This window comes from Paroedura picta, chromosome 4 (genome assembly GCF_049243985.1).
Source record: "Paroedura picta isolate Pp20150507F chromosome 4, Ppicta_v3.0, whole genome shotgun sequence".
Classification (NCBI taxonomy): Eukaryota; Metazoa; Chordata; class Lepidosauria; order Squamata; family Gekkonidae; genus Paroedura; species Paroedura picta.
This window is the reverse complement of record NC_135372.1, coordinates 34,502,088-34,520,050: the sequence shown is the minus strand read 5'-3', so window position 1 is coordinate 34,520,050 and position 17,963 is coordinate 34,502,088. Positions and strand designations below refer to the sequence as shown.

At 47.1% G+C, this 17,963-nt stretch overlaps 1 protein-coding gene across 1 annotated transcript; it reads right to left on the bottom strand.

The window, feature by feature from the left end:
• Positions 1 to 6,193: 6,193 nt before the first annotated feature.
• Positions 6,194 to 16,903, bottom strand: FASLG (Fas ligand). The gene is made up of 5 exons (XM_077331389.1): positions 16,898 to 16,903; positions 15,726 to 16,193; positions 15,470 to 15,515; positions 11,971 to 12,024; positions 6,194 to 10,013 (listed from the first exon to the last, which is right to left on the bottom strand). Exons 1-5 carry the CDS (start codon positions 16,901 to 16,903, stop codon positions 9,619 to 9,621), a joined length of 969 nt encoding a protein of 322 aa, XP_077187504.1. The 3' UTR covers positions 6,194 to 9,618.
• Positions 16,904 to 17,963: the final 1,060 nt, after the last annotated feature.

Genomic DNA, 17,963 nt, shown 5'->3' with positions numbered 1-17,963 from the left:
CCAAAGATGAGCAAGAAAGGTTTTTTTTTTTTCAGTTGTGGTCGCAAGCAGGTCCATCTTGGCTTCTCTTTGAAGAGAAATGCATTTCCTAGAAGCAAAGAGTAGGCCACTTCCACGTGGGGGGCTCTCACTGCCGATCTGTGAGCCACGCTGGTCATATTAACTGGGAAGATCTGCTCACCCACTCCCCATTTATCAAACGATTTATCCACAAGCGTGCAGAGTTATGAGGTGCTTCCATCTTGGCTGTCTTTCTATTCTGGGGTGGGGGGTGGGGGGGATTGCCTAATCAGAAAGAAGAAGAGTTGGGTCCATTCTGCACAAGTTTAATGTAGCAGAAGGGTAATCGCTACTAATATGCAGTTATGCACAATGTCGTACACAATCTGCCACACTCCTGAAACATTCCCACTAAAAGCGCTTCGTTGTAGCGCTTCCAGGGAAATCCCAAAAAGTGGATTAACCCTCTGGAGACATGATAGCCCATTTTAAGTATTTGAAAGGTTGTCACTTGGAGGAGGGCAAGATGCTGTTTCCGTTGGCTGCAGAGGAGAGGACATGCAGTAATGGGTTTAAACTTCAAGTACAACGATATAGGTTAGATATCAGGAAAAGAAATTCACAGTCAGAGTAGTTCAGCAGTGGAATAGGCTGCCTAAGGAGGTGGTGAGCTCCCCCTCACTGGAAGTCTTTAAGCAAAGGTTGGATACACACTTTTCTTGGATGCTTTAGGATGCTTTGGGCTGATCCTGCGTTGAACAGGGGGTTGGACTAGATGGCCTGTATGGTCCCTTCCAACTCTATGATTCTATGACGTCGTCTTGAATCTTCCTGGCACCCAGAGCAAAAAGCACCAAACTATGCAAAACATATGAATTGGTATCTGATAACACACTGGTAAGTGTGTCAGAATCAGATACAAGACGTGAATTGGGTATTATCTACTGTTACCCGCCTGTAGGGAGTGGCGGGAAATAAATCTAATCATCATCATCATCTTTGCAAGGAATTTTGTCCCTAGGTTCTGAATACAGGGGGCGAACCAAGACATAATGGGGAAGATCTTCTAGATTGAAATTCCCATATATACAATGGTGTTGTATCATGGGTGTTTGAGAATAATGCTCAGAGAGCATGGCTGATGACATTATTTCAAATCGTAAAGCTGATATGTGTGCTGATATGTTTGCTAAACAGAGTGCTCTGGAATGATCTTTTGAAATTGTTTTGTACCAAGGATTAAAGAGGGGTCAATCAATGCATCTCCATTATAAACCCACTTATGCACATCTGTGCTCGGTATGAGACAATAAGCAGTCCTCCAATACCAACACCCCCTTCTCAATGCCTCACAAACACGCCTACAAGATTCATGTTTTCTTTCAGGGATTGGAAACAAGCTCTGAGGAGTGGCTCTTGGTATCAGCTGCCATTTCTCCTGTGGGGCTATATGGCCTTTTGATGGACTTATCTGGCAAGCTTCTCCCCCTGGATGTTTTACATTATCCGGGAATTTCTTGGTGGACTCCCATTCCAGACTAGACTTCTGTAACTTGCTTTACATGGGCCTGGCCTTGTCCTTGACCTGGAAATTACAGCTGGTGCAAAACGTGGCTGCGAGGGTCCGCACCAGGTCATTTTGGAGGGCCCATATCCAGCCCGTGCAACGACAACTGACCTGGTTACCAGTTTGGTTCTGGATAAAGTTCAAGGTACTGGTTTTGACCTTTAAGGCTATATATGGCTTAGGTCTTACCTATCTGAGGGACCGCTTGTCTGCCTAAGCTGCCTGCAGGGCTCTTTGCTCTGCAGGTATGAACTTGCTGGTTGTCCTGGGCCCCAATCGGGTGGAAAGACCTCCTGGAAGAGCTAAGGGCCCTGATGGAACTCTCTGGGTTCCACAGGGCCTGTAAAATGGAGCTCTTCCGCCAGACATTTGGTTGAGGCCAGGATGGAAAATCGGAGTTAATAGTTATGGATCCCACCCTGCTTTTTAAGATCAAGCTCCTGGCTCCCATCATTTTGGACATCAGTATAGGCCCAGAGGCCGATCTGCAGAGCTGAACTTTGGGAGGTTCAGAGGGGTTGAAGACTCAGTTTACGATGTCATCTATTTGTTATATAGGTATTTTAGAGGGGATTATACTGTAATTTTTATCGTTTTATTTGTGAACCACCGCGAGACAGTATTTCGGAGAACGGCGGCATATAAATTAAAACATAAATAAATATAAATAAATTCAAGGAACAACCTGGGCTGACCAGGTCAAGGTAGCCTGGGCCTCCCCATTCTAGCCCAGCCAATTTTGCCTGACCCCTACCTGTTCACCTAAAGTGCGTGACAGGAACAAATCTCAACTTACAACTAAAGCTGCTTGGTTTCCTTGATAGTTGGCTGAAGGAGATGAGAGTGGCCTCCACCAGGGTCAGGTCCTTTTCGGGCTTGGCCCCAGCCTGGTGGAATACTCTTCCAGAAGAGATCAGGAGGGCCCCATACCAACATTCTCAAAATATTCTCACAACAAATGAATTCTAATTCATTTTAAGAACAGACAATAATCAGATCTTTCCAGGTATGTTTTTTTGCCTGGCCTCAAACTTTGGTGTCGATGTCTTTCCCACGGAAAAACCTGCTGTGTATTGAACTGAAATACCTTAACAATTGCTAGCAGTGCCTCTTAAAGGGTAACTGCACAAAGCAGAAAGCGGAACTCCCCTTCAAGGCAGACCGGCAGAACACCACCACAGTGTAGGCGTGATGGTATGTTGGTTGAATCCCACATACGAGGGTGGGGAACAGCACAACTGTCTTTCAAGGGGCGACTAAGTGCAACCGTTTCTGGAGCTGGCAAAACACTCTTGACGCCTTTTGCCTTGACAGATCACAGCCCCTCTGTGGTCCTAGCCTAGCTCCTATACTGTTGTAAATTGCTGACCCAGCACAGTTCTACCTGTCATGGGCATGCAGTGACAGAGAGAGCTCTCCTTCAATCCTGCAGGATGCTGAGATGCAGTTGTTAAAGACACAGGAGCCTTATGGGCCACAAATAGACTCTCAGAGCAAAATATTAAAAGTACCCAAGGGAAATTACTCAAAACATTCCTCGGCATGGCTGAAATCTTGGGCTTAGTAGATATTTGGAGACAGATAAACAGAACATCAAGAGAGTTTACACACTTCTCAGAAAGATACAGATCATTTTCAAGGAGAGATATATTGAATTCCAATGTGACTAATCTTGAGATTTTGCAAAAGACTTTTTCAGATCATAATCCAGTAAAATTAGTTATTAAGAAACATCAACTACTTTCAAATAGAGACTAAGAGATTTAGTGTCAAAAATAGGCTGTAGTACAGACTTGTAAAAAAAAGCAGGTAATATTTTGAAAATAACTTAAATAACAGAAGTGATATGAGAACAGTGTGGGACAACCTGAGTGGTTGCTTCATATGATATAATGTTGAAGATAAAGAAAAGAGACAAGAAAAAGTTCAAAGAGCATTAGATGAGATTAAGAGAAAAGAGGAAGCTTTGAGAAAGTGTCCTGGAAACATGAACCTTTTATGCCAGATAAAAATATTACAACAAGTTGCCATGTGTGTGGTAAGACAAATGGACATTAAAATGAGCTGTGTAAAACAATGACATTTTGAAAAAGCAGACAAACCTGGAAAATGTCTGGCTTATAAATTAAGAAACAAAATGGGGGAAGACAATAATGAACATCCAAGAGGCTAAGAAAATTATTAGAGATATTGGTGACATTCAAAGGTTGTTTCACAACCTGCGGGAGCTTTTGGCATTCCGCAGGGCCTGCAAAGCAGAGCTCTCCCACCAGGTCTATAGTTGAGGCTGGGCAGTGAGGAAAATCCTGGCCCCCCACTGGAGTGGCGATAGCGAATATCATCGGCACCCTCTTTGCCCCTTTCCCCTCTGGATTTTGTTGGGTGATTCTGGGTCTGGGAAGAGTTTATTTTTAATGCCGCAGCATCTTGTTTTATGGGGTTGTTGTTTTATTGTGTATTTTATATTGGTTTAAATATTGTTGGAGGTTTTATATATGTTGTAACCCGCCTCAAGCCTTCGGGGGGAGGTGGGTAAGAAATTTCATCATCATCATCATCAAATATTAATCTAATTTGTATAAAGATTTGTGTCATAGCAAAAATAGAAGAGTATCTTAGAAAACAGAATTTACCTGAAATTTCGGACGAACAAAGACGAATTATGAATAAACTTATTTATTTGTCTTTAGTGATCTCAACATTAGAAGCTTTTTATAGATGGGAAATGTTAAGCAAAGATAAATAGCTGACCTATAAAGAAAGTCTGTTTTTTGACCAAGGAGAGTGCAAAATGAAAGCAAGGGAAGACTTAATTTAAAAGTTTCAATTGCCAATAGATTTTCTGTGCACAACTATGATAGAGGTTTAAAGTGGATAAAAGCAGTATGGCTTTGAAGAAAACAAGAGTCCTTTTGAAGTAGATTTATGTACAAATGATTACCATGTGATAGCAAAAATGTATAAATTGTTTCTAAAATACAAAACAGAAGAAGAACCAGTGCAAGAATGCGTTGTAAACTTGGCAATGAATTTTGGACATAATTTACCAATGGGACAATGGGAAAGAATGTGGTTGAAAGGGTTTACATTTACATTATGTGTTAACCTGAAAAGAATTTTTACAAAATGTTTATCAGTTGTATATCTCTCTTGATAATTTGGGTAAGATGTATAAAAATACTTCAAATAAATGCTGGAAATGTGAACAATACAAAGAAACTTTTTTATCATTTCTGGGGGACTTGCAGAAAAGCCCAAAAAATTAGATGCAAATACACTCCTTAATGCAGAAGATCCTGAAGACTCAGCTACAGATGAAGCGAGAGGCTTTTCTTTTGGGATAGATAAACGAGCTGAAAATAGCCATGGAACTTTGTTTTATACATGGTTACAGTGGTGAGATTATTATACAAGCAAAACTGGAAAACTCTGAAAATACTTACAAGTAGAGGATGAAATGAGAATGCTGGAATTTGTAGAAATGCCCTTTGATTAGAGAAATAATATAACCTCTTTTATTGCTAACTTGAAACCCTTTACTGACCTTTTGCAGAATAATAAAAAGAGTGAGTTGATGGACTTGTGGTTCTGCGGAATGAGGGTAAAGAAATTTATCACAAATGTGTAATCGTAATGATTTAAGAACTTAGGGTATGCAACCAAGTCGATTATTATCTCGAAATTGAGGTGGCTGAAAAATACTAAAAAAAATACTAAATATATCTGATATTCTTCTGTTTTATCCTTTATATTGCCTTTCTTTTACAATGTCTTTTGCCTTTGGATCTTTTCTTATCTTTAATTATACAGGAGCCATGCAAGACCACCAAAGTTGGCGACCCTTTTCTCTGGGGGAACTGATCTCTCTCACCTGGAGACACTTGAAATCCCAGTAGATCTCCAGCCACCACCTGGAATGTATCGTTTATGGTTTTTGATTTATAATTTGGTCAGACTGAGAAGCCAAAAAGGAATAAAATGAATAAGGTACTGTTATAATGTAATGTAAGGCAGTGGTCCCCAACCCCCGGTTCGAAGACCGGGTCTAGTCCGTGGATCTGTCGGTACCGGGCTGTGGCTCCTCCTCGTCCTCCTCCCCGGCTGCTGCCTCAGGGGCTGCCCTGCCACTCTGCCGCTGGTGCTCTGCGGCGGCCACCATGGCTGGGGCTCCCCCTTGGCGTGGCACTGCGCAGCTGCTGCTGGCAGCGCCCCCCCCCAGCGGGCGGTGGGAAATCAGGGGTCCTGGTGGGAAAGCAAGTGGAGCAGGGGCTCAGGCGGCGACGGCGATGGCAACGGCAACATCCCTTGGCAAAAGACCCCCCCCCCCGGGCCTCAGTAAAATTGTCAAGCATTGACCGGTCTCCGGTGATAAAAAGGTTGGGGACCACTGATGTAAGGGATGCATTTCTTTGTGTTTTGTTCTTTTGCAATGGTTTTCTTTTTTTTCCTTTTCTGTAATTCTGATCAAATTTTTAAAAAATTAATTTAAAAAAAGAACATGGTCAAATCCTGAACAGTTTGGAAGCGAAGGTTGCTGGATTGTTTCAAAAAGCAAAATTGAAGCGGGGAGGGCCTGAGGGCAGTTTCACCCCCCCCAAGTTTATTTAGACATTTCTTTTCCACAGTTCTCAGGAGTTCACAGAGCAGCTTCCCAATACAGTCATTAAAAAAAGAAAAAGACACAAATTAATAACCAACAATTATTTTTGAAGTTCTGATTTCAACTAACACAACAACAATGGTTTAAAAAACAGTTATGCTGTCATAAATAGAACGAAGTCAGCAGTATAAATAATGAATAAAATCGGGGGGCAGGACTCAACTAAAAACCTCAGTTATTTTGGGTTATTTTCACCCAAGGGCTAAGGCTATGTAGACCAAGAACCAGGTGAACTTCCCCAAATCCTCTCTCTGGAAGCGGCCAGCAGTTATCTGAAGGTGGGGAATGCAGAAGGTCTTAACTGGTGTCCTGATATATACAGATGTGGCGGAAAGTGGTGTCAAGCCATAGTCCAGTAAGTTTTCAAGGCAAGAAATGTTCAGAGGTGATTTGGAATTGCCCCAGCCATTTTGGCCGTCCTTGGCAGTTTTCCATCCATGGACTGACCTTATAAATGTAAATAATAAATTAAATACATAAATATCACTGGTTAGCTCCTGCTGTCTGATGCTCTTTAACTTTCCAGCACTTTCAACTGAATCCCATTTTAATATTGTATTCTGGATTTGTGGTTCGCCACCGCGAGCTAGCTGGCCATGAGTGACAGCCTACAAATACGATGAAATAAAATGAATTAAATCTGGAGGCAGCCAGGTCATCCTCCACTGAAGATGCCAGTTCTGTCCTAAGATTGATACACAGAACATTCCGGCGTTCCAGAGGGCCCTGTAAGGCAAAGCTGTTCCACCAGGCCAATGGCTGAGGCCAGGACATTACTCACTGGCCAAGAACCCCACTCACAAAGCATCCATCTGCCCATTAAGCTCGCCCCCCTCGCGGTAATGGCTGTTAAGGAAGTGGTTTTAAAGCAGTGGTCCCCAACCCGCAGGCTTCTTATTTCGGGAGGGGAGGGAAGAGAAGCTTGCCGAGCCGCAAGCTAATCGGCCGCTTTAGCTAATCGGCTTTAGCGGCCGATTTGCTGGCGGCCCCGAGGGGCCGGGAGGGGGAGCTGCAGCCGCTGGCATGGCGACAGTGCAAATGTGCATGCACGGACTGCCGGGCGCAAACGCGCGTGCGCGGCTGTCCACGCATGTGTGTTTGTGCTGGGGCTGCTGCGCGTGCGCGGGCCCCCGGGCCGCCCTCTCCCCCCACCATGCCGCAGCGGTCTGCAGCGGGCGAAAGCTTGCGGACCGCCGCTTTAAAGGATTTAATTTTAATTCTAAATTTCTATATTAATTATTAAAATGATGTAAATTATTTGGTATGTTATATATTGTTGCCTACTGGAAAGGGCAGGCTACTACTACCACCAACACCACTACTACTACCACTACCACCACCACTAGTATCAGTAACACCACTACTATTACTACTACTACAGCTACTAAACAATAAAGCAATGGAATTTTAAATTCTTGACACCACCACTACCACCACCACCACCAAATCTACCACCACCACTACTACCATTACTACTACCACCAGCACCAGCACCAGCACCACTACTAGCACAACCACCAGAACCACCACTACCACTATCAGTACCACTACTACTACTACTAAGCAATGAAGAAATGGAATTTAAAATGTTTGACACCACCACTACCACCATCACCACCACCACCAAATCTACCACTACTACTACCACCAGCAGCACCACCACTACTACTACCATTACTACTACCACCAGCACCAACAGCAGCAGCACCACCACCACTACTACTACCACAATTACCAGAACCACCAGTACCAGTACCACCACTACCACTACTACTACTACTACTAAACAATAAAGCAATGGAATTTTAAATTCTTGATACCTGTCAACCTGAGGGACTGGAGGAGGGCAAATTTAAAAGCTGACAGCAGCGATGCAAATCAAACATTTGCAAACTGGTTAACAAATTAAAACTAACTGGGGAGGTTGCTGATAATCTGAAAGCAAAAGTGCAAAACTGAAAGTTTCCCTTTTTCCCCACAAATTAAAAGCCCAAGGTCAAGACGGGAGCGGCGTAGACAAAGCCCAGGTGTAAACGTGGGACAGGAAGAGAAATGTGACATCATCACATTCTCAGAAATGACAAGTCATCCTTGTCTTCACACCTCAACTGCTGCACAATCCGCACCATGGGTCAGGCGCATCCGCTTGCTGAATATCACAGCAGCATTTCCTGCACCTAAGGGAGGGTGGCCCAGGCTAGCCCACTCTCATCAGATCGCCAAAGCTAAGCAGGGTCAGCTCTGGTTAATCTTTGGAAGAGAGACCCCCTAGGAGCCCAGGGTTATCATGCAGAGCCAGCCGTGGCAATCGACCTCCAAACATCTCTCGTCTTGAAAGCCTGCTAAATCGGCTGCTTCTCGACAACACTATCCACCACTGCCAAGTGAAGCTGAGGGATGTTTTTGCTTGCCCCCTTTCTCAGGAGGAAAAAGAGGCACAGAGCATGCTGGGTAATTAGTCAATGCATTCTTGGCCAGTCAGGTGGTGGCTTTGTGCGCCCATATAAGGTCAGCGCCACCTTTTCAGCAGGGCTTGTGTTCAGGGCGATCCTCTGTCATACCCACGACCTGACAGTGAATGATTAGCTGGCCACTTTGGGGCAGAGCAGGAATTTGGGGGGCGTGGTTCCCTGAGATTGGTCCAGTGGGACCCCCTTTTTCACCTACATCATACTGCTAAGTCTTAAACTTAACTGGCCTGGTTCCAGGAAGGCAGAGAACCTAATTAGGCTGGTGGAAATGTGCAGGTGAATAGGAGCTGGGCAGGAAAACGTGGCAAGCACCTATCGATGAAGGCCAAACCCTCCGCTTATCAGCTATACAGGCACAGGGGAAAGGGGGAAAGGGTGCTGGACCGTCTTCTCCTGGCGCCTGGCTGCTGTGCGGTGCAGGGAAGTTGCTGTAGTTCTTGGCACAGTTCTTCACCACGCAATGAAAAACACAAGGAAGAGCAGCATTCGATGCCTTGAGTTTGGAGCCGGAGTGGGGCTGCCCTTGAACAACCTTGGGGGCTGCTTTTGGCAGGCCCTGCCCAGGTTTGGGGGTCAGAAGTACAACAGATATTATTTGGTCACAGCTCAGCTTTAAGCAAACCTAGCCCAACCCATGTAGCTGTGTCTTGTCTCTTCGTTCCGGGGTGTGTGGATCTGGAACCGAAATCTTGACGGAGCTTTGCCTGGCAAAGCTTGTATCATGTGCAGTTCTTTGGCCTGATTTAGCCCATAAAGATGCATCTCAAGTCTACTTGGGCTGCTTCTGTATCTGAAGTTGTCCTGGGAAGAAGGCGAGGGGTCCCTCCCCTGGGCTTCCTCTGGAAGCAAGCCAATACCAGGGCTAGCTTATCCTACATTCAACAGGTCTCAAGATTTCCACACCATTGGTGCGATCGTTTCTAAAGCATATATAAGCCAAAGAAAGTTCTGGATTCCTCGTAATTCACCAGGGTGAACTGAGAGACATTCACGTACAGGCTGTCGTGTTTGGCAAGGTTGAACAAGGCTCCCAGGTAACTGTCGCTGCTCCACATGTGTGGACTCACGCAGTAGTTCAACTTCCTGTCCTCCATCAGCACCTGGGAATCAGAGTAAACCAGGTTTCGTTTGAAAACCACATGGTCCAGGCGCTGGTTGCTGCAGTGCTGCCCTCGGAAGAACACTTTTGAGTATACAAAGTAAAGACCGGGCTCTTCAATCACCAGCCCCCTGTTTTCATATCGGATGCCGGAGACGAACGCGTGGCCGTAGGTGTCGTCCCATTCTAGTGGCAGAGACTTCTGGTTGGTTTTACCTAGAAGAAGAAGAGTTGGATTTCATACCCCACTTTTCACCACCTGAAGGAGTCTCAAAACGGCCTTCCCTTCCTTTTCCCCACAACAGACACCCTGTGAGATTGGTGGGGCAGAGAGAGAGAGAGAGAGCTCTGAGAGAACTGATCTGCGAGAACAGGACTGTGACTAGCCCAGGGCTAGTTATGATTGTGCATGCTAGAGGGCGTCTACCACTTTGATGGACTTAAATCATGTTTGTTGTTACCTGAAGAAGCCAAGGCTTATGAAACCAATATTTATACCAGTGTATTGGTCCTGGAAACAATTGAGCTAGAAAAAAGTGACATTGGCCTGACACGGATCTTGTTCTCTTCTACAGCTCAGCAGGCTGCCATGCAGAGAGCAGGATCAACCCTGGAGGTCAGGCTAGACAAGCAGCCAGCCAATGGAGGGCTGCCCACCAGCCCCCAGGTCAAGCCACTTCGCCAATCCCAGGCTAAGTGGGCCAGCCAGCCTCTGCTCCTCCCCATGGGGCCTGCCCATGTCAGTCTTGTGACATCAAAACTCGTTTGCATGTCCTTTTTAATCGCCCCTTCGACACAGGCGTCCATACAAAACACTTAAGCCCCAGTTTGTTACATAAGACGAAACTGACTGATCTTTTAAAGGTTTCCTTCCTTTTGAATAATAACAACTCCGAAATAACAGAACGCATGGAGACATTTTTGCAAGGTGCCATGCAATTGCATCAGAATACATTATTCTGTTATATGGTTACAACCACTGTTATTAATTACTGTATGTTTTTAACGAAGACTGTTTCATGTATCGTTGACTAGTTTTAATGTAAACCGCCCTGAGCCTTCGGGGAGGGTGGTATATAAATCTAAATAAATAAATAAATAAATAAATAAATAAATAAATAAATAAATAAATAAATAAATAAATAAATAAATAAATAAATAAGCATTTGGGATGATTCGCAGCACATGTGATATTTTCCTTGTTGGTTCTTGGGATTCATGGATGCTTCCCCTGGATGCTTTAGGCTGGTCCTGCACTTTGGGGGTTGGACTAGGTGGCCTGTTCGGTCCCTTCCAACTCTAGGATTCTATGATTTCTTCGGGTATTTTTTTCAATTGGACTTTGAAATTTGTCTTGATTTTATTGTGATAATTTAAAGCCCAACCCCCGGGCTGTGACCTGGTACCAGGCAGTGGAGCCCTTGGTACCAGGCCGGAGCGGGGGTGGGGAGAGAGGCGCGGGCGTGCCTTCCTCCCCCCTGTGGCGCGGCGCTCCCTCCCCCGCGGTGTGGCGCCCATGCCTCCCCCTCACAGCACGGCTAGGCTTGAGCACCGCACCGCGGGGTGGAGGTACATCCACTGGTGCGCCAGTGCCTCCCTCTTCCCCCCCGGTCCCCGGCCTGAAAAAGGTTGGGGACCACTGGTTTAAATGATTTCTGATTCTGACATTTGGCCATGGTGACTCCCCACAGCCTTGTATGGACCCAGCTAGAAGAAAAGTAACAGGCCGAAGAAGACAGAAGAGGAATGGGAGGGGGGGTAGACACCAGGAGAGTGGAGGTCTCCTTACTTACCTGCAGCGGTCCCCTCCCTTCCTGCCAGGTGTTCAGAGGAAATAGCAAACCATTTAGTTTGGCCCTTTCTACATACCCACAACATCACCAAGCCACAGGGTTGCCAGCTCTGGATTGGGAAACACATGGTGATTTTGGGGGTGTGGCTTGCAGGAGGTATAATGCCATACAGTCCCCCTTCTCAGGGGCTGTTTTCTCCAGGGGAACTGATTTCTGTTGCCTGGAGAGGAGCTCTGATTCCGAGGGATCCCCAGGTCCCAACTGGAGGCTGGCATCCCTGCCAAGCCAACCAACACAACACCCCCACCCCTTCCAGTCCAGCCTCTTTCTTAGGCCATCACAGACCCCAGGATGACTTGGTACCCCCTCCTGCGACGCACCTGTTAAGTGTGCTCTCCTCTTGACCATCTTTTCTGTTGTTCTGTTCAGAGAACCTGTGTTGTGGAAGAGAAGGAGTCCTTAGAGAGAAAACCCTGTCAACACATCCCAAGCTAACACTGCCATGATTTGGATCATAGGACTGCCTGAAATCCATCATAGGAGAAAGGGAGGTGGGAAATGGTGACGGTCATTTATATTATTATTATTATTATTATTATTATTATTATTATTATTAAACTTTTATACCGCCGTTCCCTTAGGCTCACGGTGGTTTACAGGATAAAAATTACAATAAAATTACAATAAAACCATTAAAACCAATCCGTACTATCAATGCTGGGCAACAGGCGAGCACTAACTAACTCCACTAACCCCCCCCCAACCGCCCCACGTTAGCCAAGGGACATCAGGTTGCTAATATGGGAGTGAGGCAATCAGATCACTCAGAGGAACCCAGGGAGCCCAGATCCAATGTCGGGACCGCCCGCTAATTTAATTAGCGTGGTGTCGTAGTTAAGAGCGGCAGCCTCTAATTTGGAGCACCAGGTTTTATTTCCCACTCCTCCGCCATGTGCAGCCAGCTGGGCTAGTCAAAAGAAGGAAGGAAGGAAGGAAGGAAGGAAGGAAGGAAGGAAGGAAGGAAGGAAGGAAGGAAGGAAGGAAGGAAGGAAGGAAGGAAGGAAGGAAGGAAGGAAGGAAGGAGAGATACATAAATTGCACATGAACACATATTAGACCTGCAAGTGGAGCTAGAAACAGACAACCATTTTTCCACAGTGAGAGTCAACAAGGAGTGCCACCCAAAGCCCCTCCCCTTCCCCACCCTCTCCTGTCTCCTTCCTAAGGTTGCCAACTCTGGATTGGGCAATGCCTGGAGAATTGGGGCAGGGACCCCAGAAGGCTATAAGGCTATGGAGTCCACCCAGCCATTTTCTTCAGAAGAACTGATCTCTGTAGTTGTGATTCCAAGGGATCTCCAGGCCACACCTGGAAGGTGGCAACCCTTCTCCTCCCTATTCAGGAAGCCCTACTGGGCAGGGACAGCATCCTGTGCTGTGTTGGAAGACCCGGAGGAGAGAGGGGGGAAGGGCTGCTGGTTGCTCTGGATCCAGGGAAGGGAAGTGGAGGGACGGTGGGGGCAGGGTGCTGGGGGAGAGGGCTAATAGCCTCAGCTGACTCCTTTCCCAAATTTGCCACGTGAGATCACTGCCTCTGCTGGCCTCACCAGGCCTCCCCCCATCCAAGAGTTGTAGATATGATAAAAGACATTGATTCCAATAACAATGAAGAAGAATAGCTGGGGGGGGGTTGTACTCCGCTTTTTACTACACAAAGGAGTCTCAAAATGGCTTACAATCATCTTCTTCTCCCTACAACTGAGCCGAGAGAGCTCTGAGAGAACTGTGAGTGGCTCAAGGTCATCCAGCCGAATGCATGTGGAGTAGTAGTGGGGAATCGAACCCAGCTCCCCCAGGTTAGAGGCCATCACCCTTAACCACTACATGGAGCTGGCACAAATCTTGCGTGTTCTGCCCTCATCTGGGTTTGGTTAGTTTGTAAATCAGATAAACACCTTCGAAACACGTGCCCTGGTGATAGCAGGAGAAAGGTGCACATCCTATTCCCCCATGCTCTTTGCCCTTCCTTGTGTGGCTGAAATATGAGTTGGGGGAAGGGAGGGACCTGCTAACTCTGCCCAGGTTGGCAGGAGCTGCACTAGCAATGAAACAATGGAAGGGGGAAATGATGCTCAGCTCTGTAGGGGGAAATCTGTACGCCTGATCCATGCAAGTCTATGAGTCACATTGGAGTCTATGGCGAGTTAGATGAAGAAGAAGAGCTTATATGCCGCTTTTCTCTACCCCGAAGGAGTCTCAAAGTGGCCTTCCCTTCCTGTCCCCACAACAGACATCCTTTGAGGTAGGAGGGGCTGAGTGAGCTCTGAGAGAACTGTTCTGCAAAAACAGCTCTCACAGGACCGAGATGGCCAAAAGGTCACCCGGCTGGCTGCATGTGGAGGGGTGGGGAATCAAACCCCGTTCTCTAGATTAGAAGCCACCGCTTTTGACTGCTACGCCACCACACCACACTGCGGAAGTATCTAACTTTTGAAGGATTGCTCGCTATAATTTTTGTTTGTTTGTTTTAGTTGTTGGCAGTTGTTTTTGGACCGTGAAATCCTTGTGCCCTTCATTTCCATAAGCAGTCCAGTCCTACAGAGACAATAACGGGTTTCCTCCCACTGTCACCTAGGGCAGGGGTAGTCAACTTGTGGCCCTCCAGATGTTCATGGACTATAATTCCCATGAGCCCCTGCCAGCAAACGCTGGCAGGGGCTCATGGGAATTGTAGTCCATGAACATCTGGAGGACCACAGGTTGACTACCCCTGCCCTAGGGCTCCCGGAACTGATCTAACACATCATCTAAACTTTGCGGTCTTGATTTGCCTTCTTCTGACTTTAACACAACCATCTGTTTCACCTCACAAATAATGAACAGGACATTTTCACTCAGGCTTAAGCTACCCGACAAGGCATTGGTTATATAGAACAAAAAGGCTTGACTCTTCCCCATGGAGGATCTCTACTGAGGCCCATTCCCCCACCCCCAGTGGGTTTGGGGTTCCTCTGCACGAACCTTCCAAGGCCTCCTCACCCCACAGTCTGAGAACCTCACAGCTAGAACTGAAACCCAACCTGGCTGGATCCACAAAGACCTTCACGACACCACCAATTGGGGGCTGAAGCCATTTTCAAACAGAGATGCTTTAGGAGTTTTGTCTTGTCTTGATTTTTTTAAAAAAATCTTTTAAAAAGAAATGGAGAGTTCTATTGCTTTTCAAGATAACATCTGTCAGCCAGGAAAGGAAATGAGTCTGGCTCATTTATAGTTAGCAAAGACAAAAATAAACCAATCAACCCAAAGGTGCTGGTGGCAAGAAATGTAGCCTCTTCTCCACCCACCTTGCATTTCTGCCAAAGTTGCATGAGAAGTGGGGATCAAATGGGAATCGTCATTGTTGACTAAGGAGGAGAAATTGGTTTTTATACCCTGTTTTTCACTGCCCGAAGGAGTCTCAAAGCGGCTTACAATCACCTCCCTCTCCCCACAATGGACACCCTCTGAGGCAGGTGGGGCTGAGAGAGCTCCAACCGGATCGCTGTGTGAGAACAGCGCTATCAAGGCTGTGACTAGACTGAGGCCACCCAGCAGGCTGCGCACAGAGGAGCCGGGAATCAAACCATGCTCGCCAGATTAGAAGCCGGCGCTCCTCACCACTACACCACGCTGTCTCTTGCCAAGCCTTCCCTCACAAGTTAAATCAGGTAGCTGGTTGGGGATTCCACTTAACAGCTATCCAGACCGTCCAGGATCAGAGGTCAGGACCTCTGGGAAACATACGATCCCAGAAAATTAAAACAAATTCCGAAGCAACGGTGCTTGCGTTCAGAAGGATCGCAGCATACCCCCTTCTCCCTGGAGAAGAACATCTCACCTCTGAGCATCTCAGGAGGCTGAGGCAAGTGTCCATTCCGGGAGAGCTGTGGAGATAAGAGGCATACATTCAAATGTGGGGAAACACAACATCATCCCCAGGGCAGTTTAAATGAAAGCCCTTGTCCTCCGCAGATGCATATCCAAGAAGGCTTTGGGGAGGACTTCAGGTTCCATGACCTCCACCCAGAGGAGGATGCATCCAAAACACCTCCAACAGGACTTCTCTACGCCTGTGTTAAGAGAACAGACGTTACCTCCAATTCCTTCTGCAGACGGAAGATCTGAAACATCGCTAAGCCAACCCCCGTGAGGGCCAGGAAGACCAGCAGAAAAACCATCAGGAAACAGAGGCATGTGCCGTCCTTCCTTTTCCTCTTGGGCACCGGCCAAGGCAGGTGAGGGTCCTGATGAGGCCTGGGCCCAGCCCCTGTGGGGTACAATCCCAGGGGGATGCAATTGGGGCTCAAAACGGCACTGCTGTTTGTCCAGAAGACCTCGGGGTAAGGAGGAGGGTTCTGCTGCATGGCGGGAGGAAAGCCACTGGAGGACCGGTCGCAGGAATCTCGAGACACTGCCTCCGGCCGCCTCGGAGAAGCGTTTCTCTCCTGGCGCTGCGTCCCCCACGCTGCACCTGCACCCACCGCTATAAAGCGCTTCTGGTTAACAGCAGAAAACCTCAAGACTTCCACCCACCGCTCTGATGCAAGAGAGCTTCGCCCAGCCTGTACAGACACGGAGAGGAGCACGAGCAGGGCTCAAGAGCGCGCTTGCAAGGGGGATGGAAAAACGATCCCGGCGACCTGAGGTACACCGAACGAAGCAGCCAAACAGTGTGGCTTCTCTTTCTGTCAGCAGAGGAAGATATTATTGTGTGCCCCTCCCCACCCCCGTATAAAGCTTGAAGGTTCTGCCTGTTCTGTCCACTTGGCCTGGTCCTTCTGTCTGGATGCTTCCAAAATGCGGCTCAGGGACCTTTTCCGCACTGTGGTGGCCGGGCCGAGCCATAGCCAGTTCCATGCAAAAGGGCAATTAAGCCTGCCTACTTCCCAGGCCCTCATGGGGGAAGATTTCCCTCGAGAAACCCAGTGTGCCCTGAATTTCTGCCTCCACATGAAGGCAACCGGGGCGGGAAGGTCACACCCCGCTTTGTGGCAGGGGGTGGGTGGGTTTTTTATTTTCACAATTGTGGCAATGCAATCCCAGTTTCATGAAAATAATAAGAAGAAAACAGCCTCGGTCAGCCCTGTGGTGCCGCAGAGCTGAATGGGGCATTTTCTGTCCCCTCCGGGATGCTGAAGGGATGCCTGTGCCTGGATAGGCCCCGTTGCCCCCTGCAACAGACCGGGAAATGCAGAAATATCCGTGTTCCTTTGCTGTGGGGCAACGGAGGGCTTAACGCGCACACAGCCCAGGATGGAGACGGTACCATCATGTGGAAGTGGGGATCAGTGCCGCTGCTATACAAGAGTCAGCCCAGCTTTTTCCGCACATGCGCAAAAAGTCAGGGTGAGTTTTAATGGCTCTTCCAGCCCTTCTCCACATTCCTAGTATCCTTAGCATTTGGTGATGTGGAAGGAAATTCTCATTAGTATCTGAATGGCATCCCTAAATGTATTTTTAATACCTCTCAGACCTTTTCCTTCTTTGTCTATACTCAAATATGATTTGTGTGGTCTTGTTCAGAATATGACCCTTTGTCTATTGAAGTCAGTATAGTGGCCCACCAGGGTCTTGGACCTATTACCTTTGAACTAGAGATGCCAGGGATCAAACCTGAGACTTTCTGCATGCAAAGCAGATGCCCTACCACGGTGCCACAGGTCCTCTCTGAAGGAGAACCATCCTACAATCTAAGTACTCTTCATATTCACCGATTACTACTTTGTTTTCCTCCCTCCATGGTCTTGATTGCCTGGAGTCATTACTCATTTGTTCAACCCGCCTCCAACTCTTTGCAAAAGCATCTCCCAAGCCAACCGTGACCGGTGGACACCTTCACTACAAAGGGAATTTCCTTCCCACTCACCAGTGATGATGGCAACCCTCTCAAGCCAAGCAAGAAGAAGACCTCTCATCTGGAAACATTGATTCATCTGCCCACAGCAGTTTGTGGTCTTGCCTGTGTGCTTCAAGGGTTCCATAAGCTCTGGAACAATCTGACCATTGACATTTATTCAGTTGTTCCATCCCACTCTGCTTTGCATCTTCCCTTCACAAACAACATCGTGGTGTAAATGGAAGCAAACAGACACCCAGAGATGTTCTGGCTCATAGGGCACAAATTGCCCCTTGAAGCCATCACAGCAGGTAAAATGCAGTGGACATCACCACCAGCACTGATCTTCATCAGAAGACCATGAAGATTCTCTTGAACTCCTCTCTCCCTCTGTTCGAATTGCAATCAGCAAATAATTGGGTGAAGTCAGCCTTGAAGGGCTGTTGTGAGCAGTTTAAGGAGCTGAGATGTACCTGTGTGCTCACTAGTGCATCAA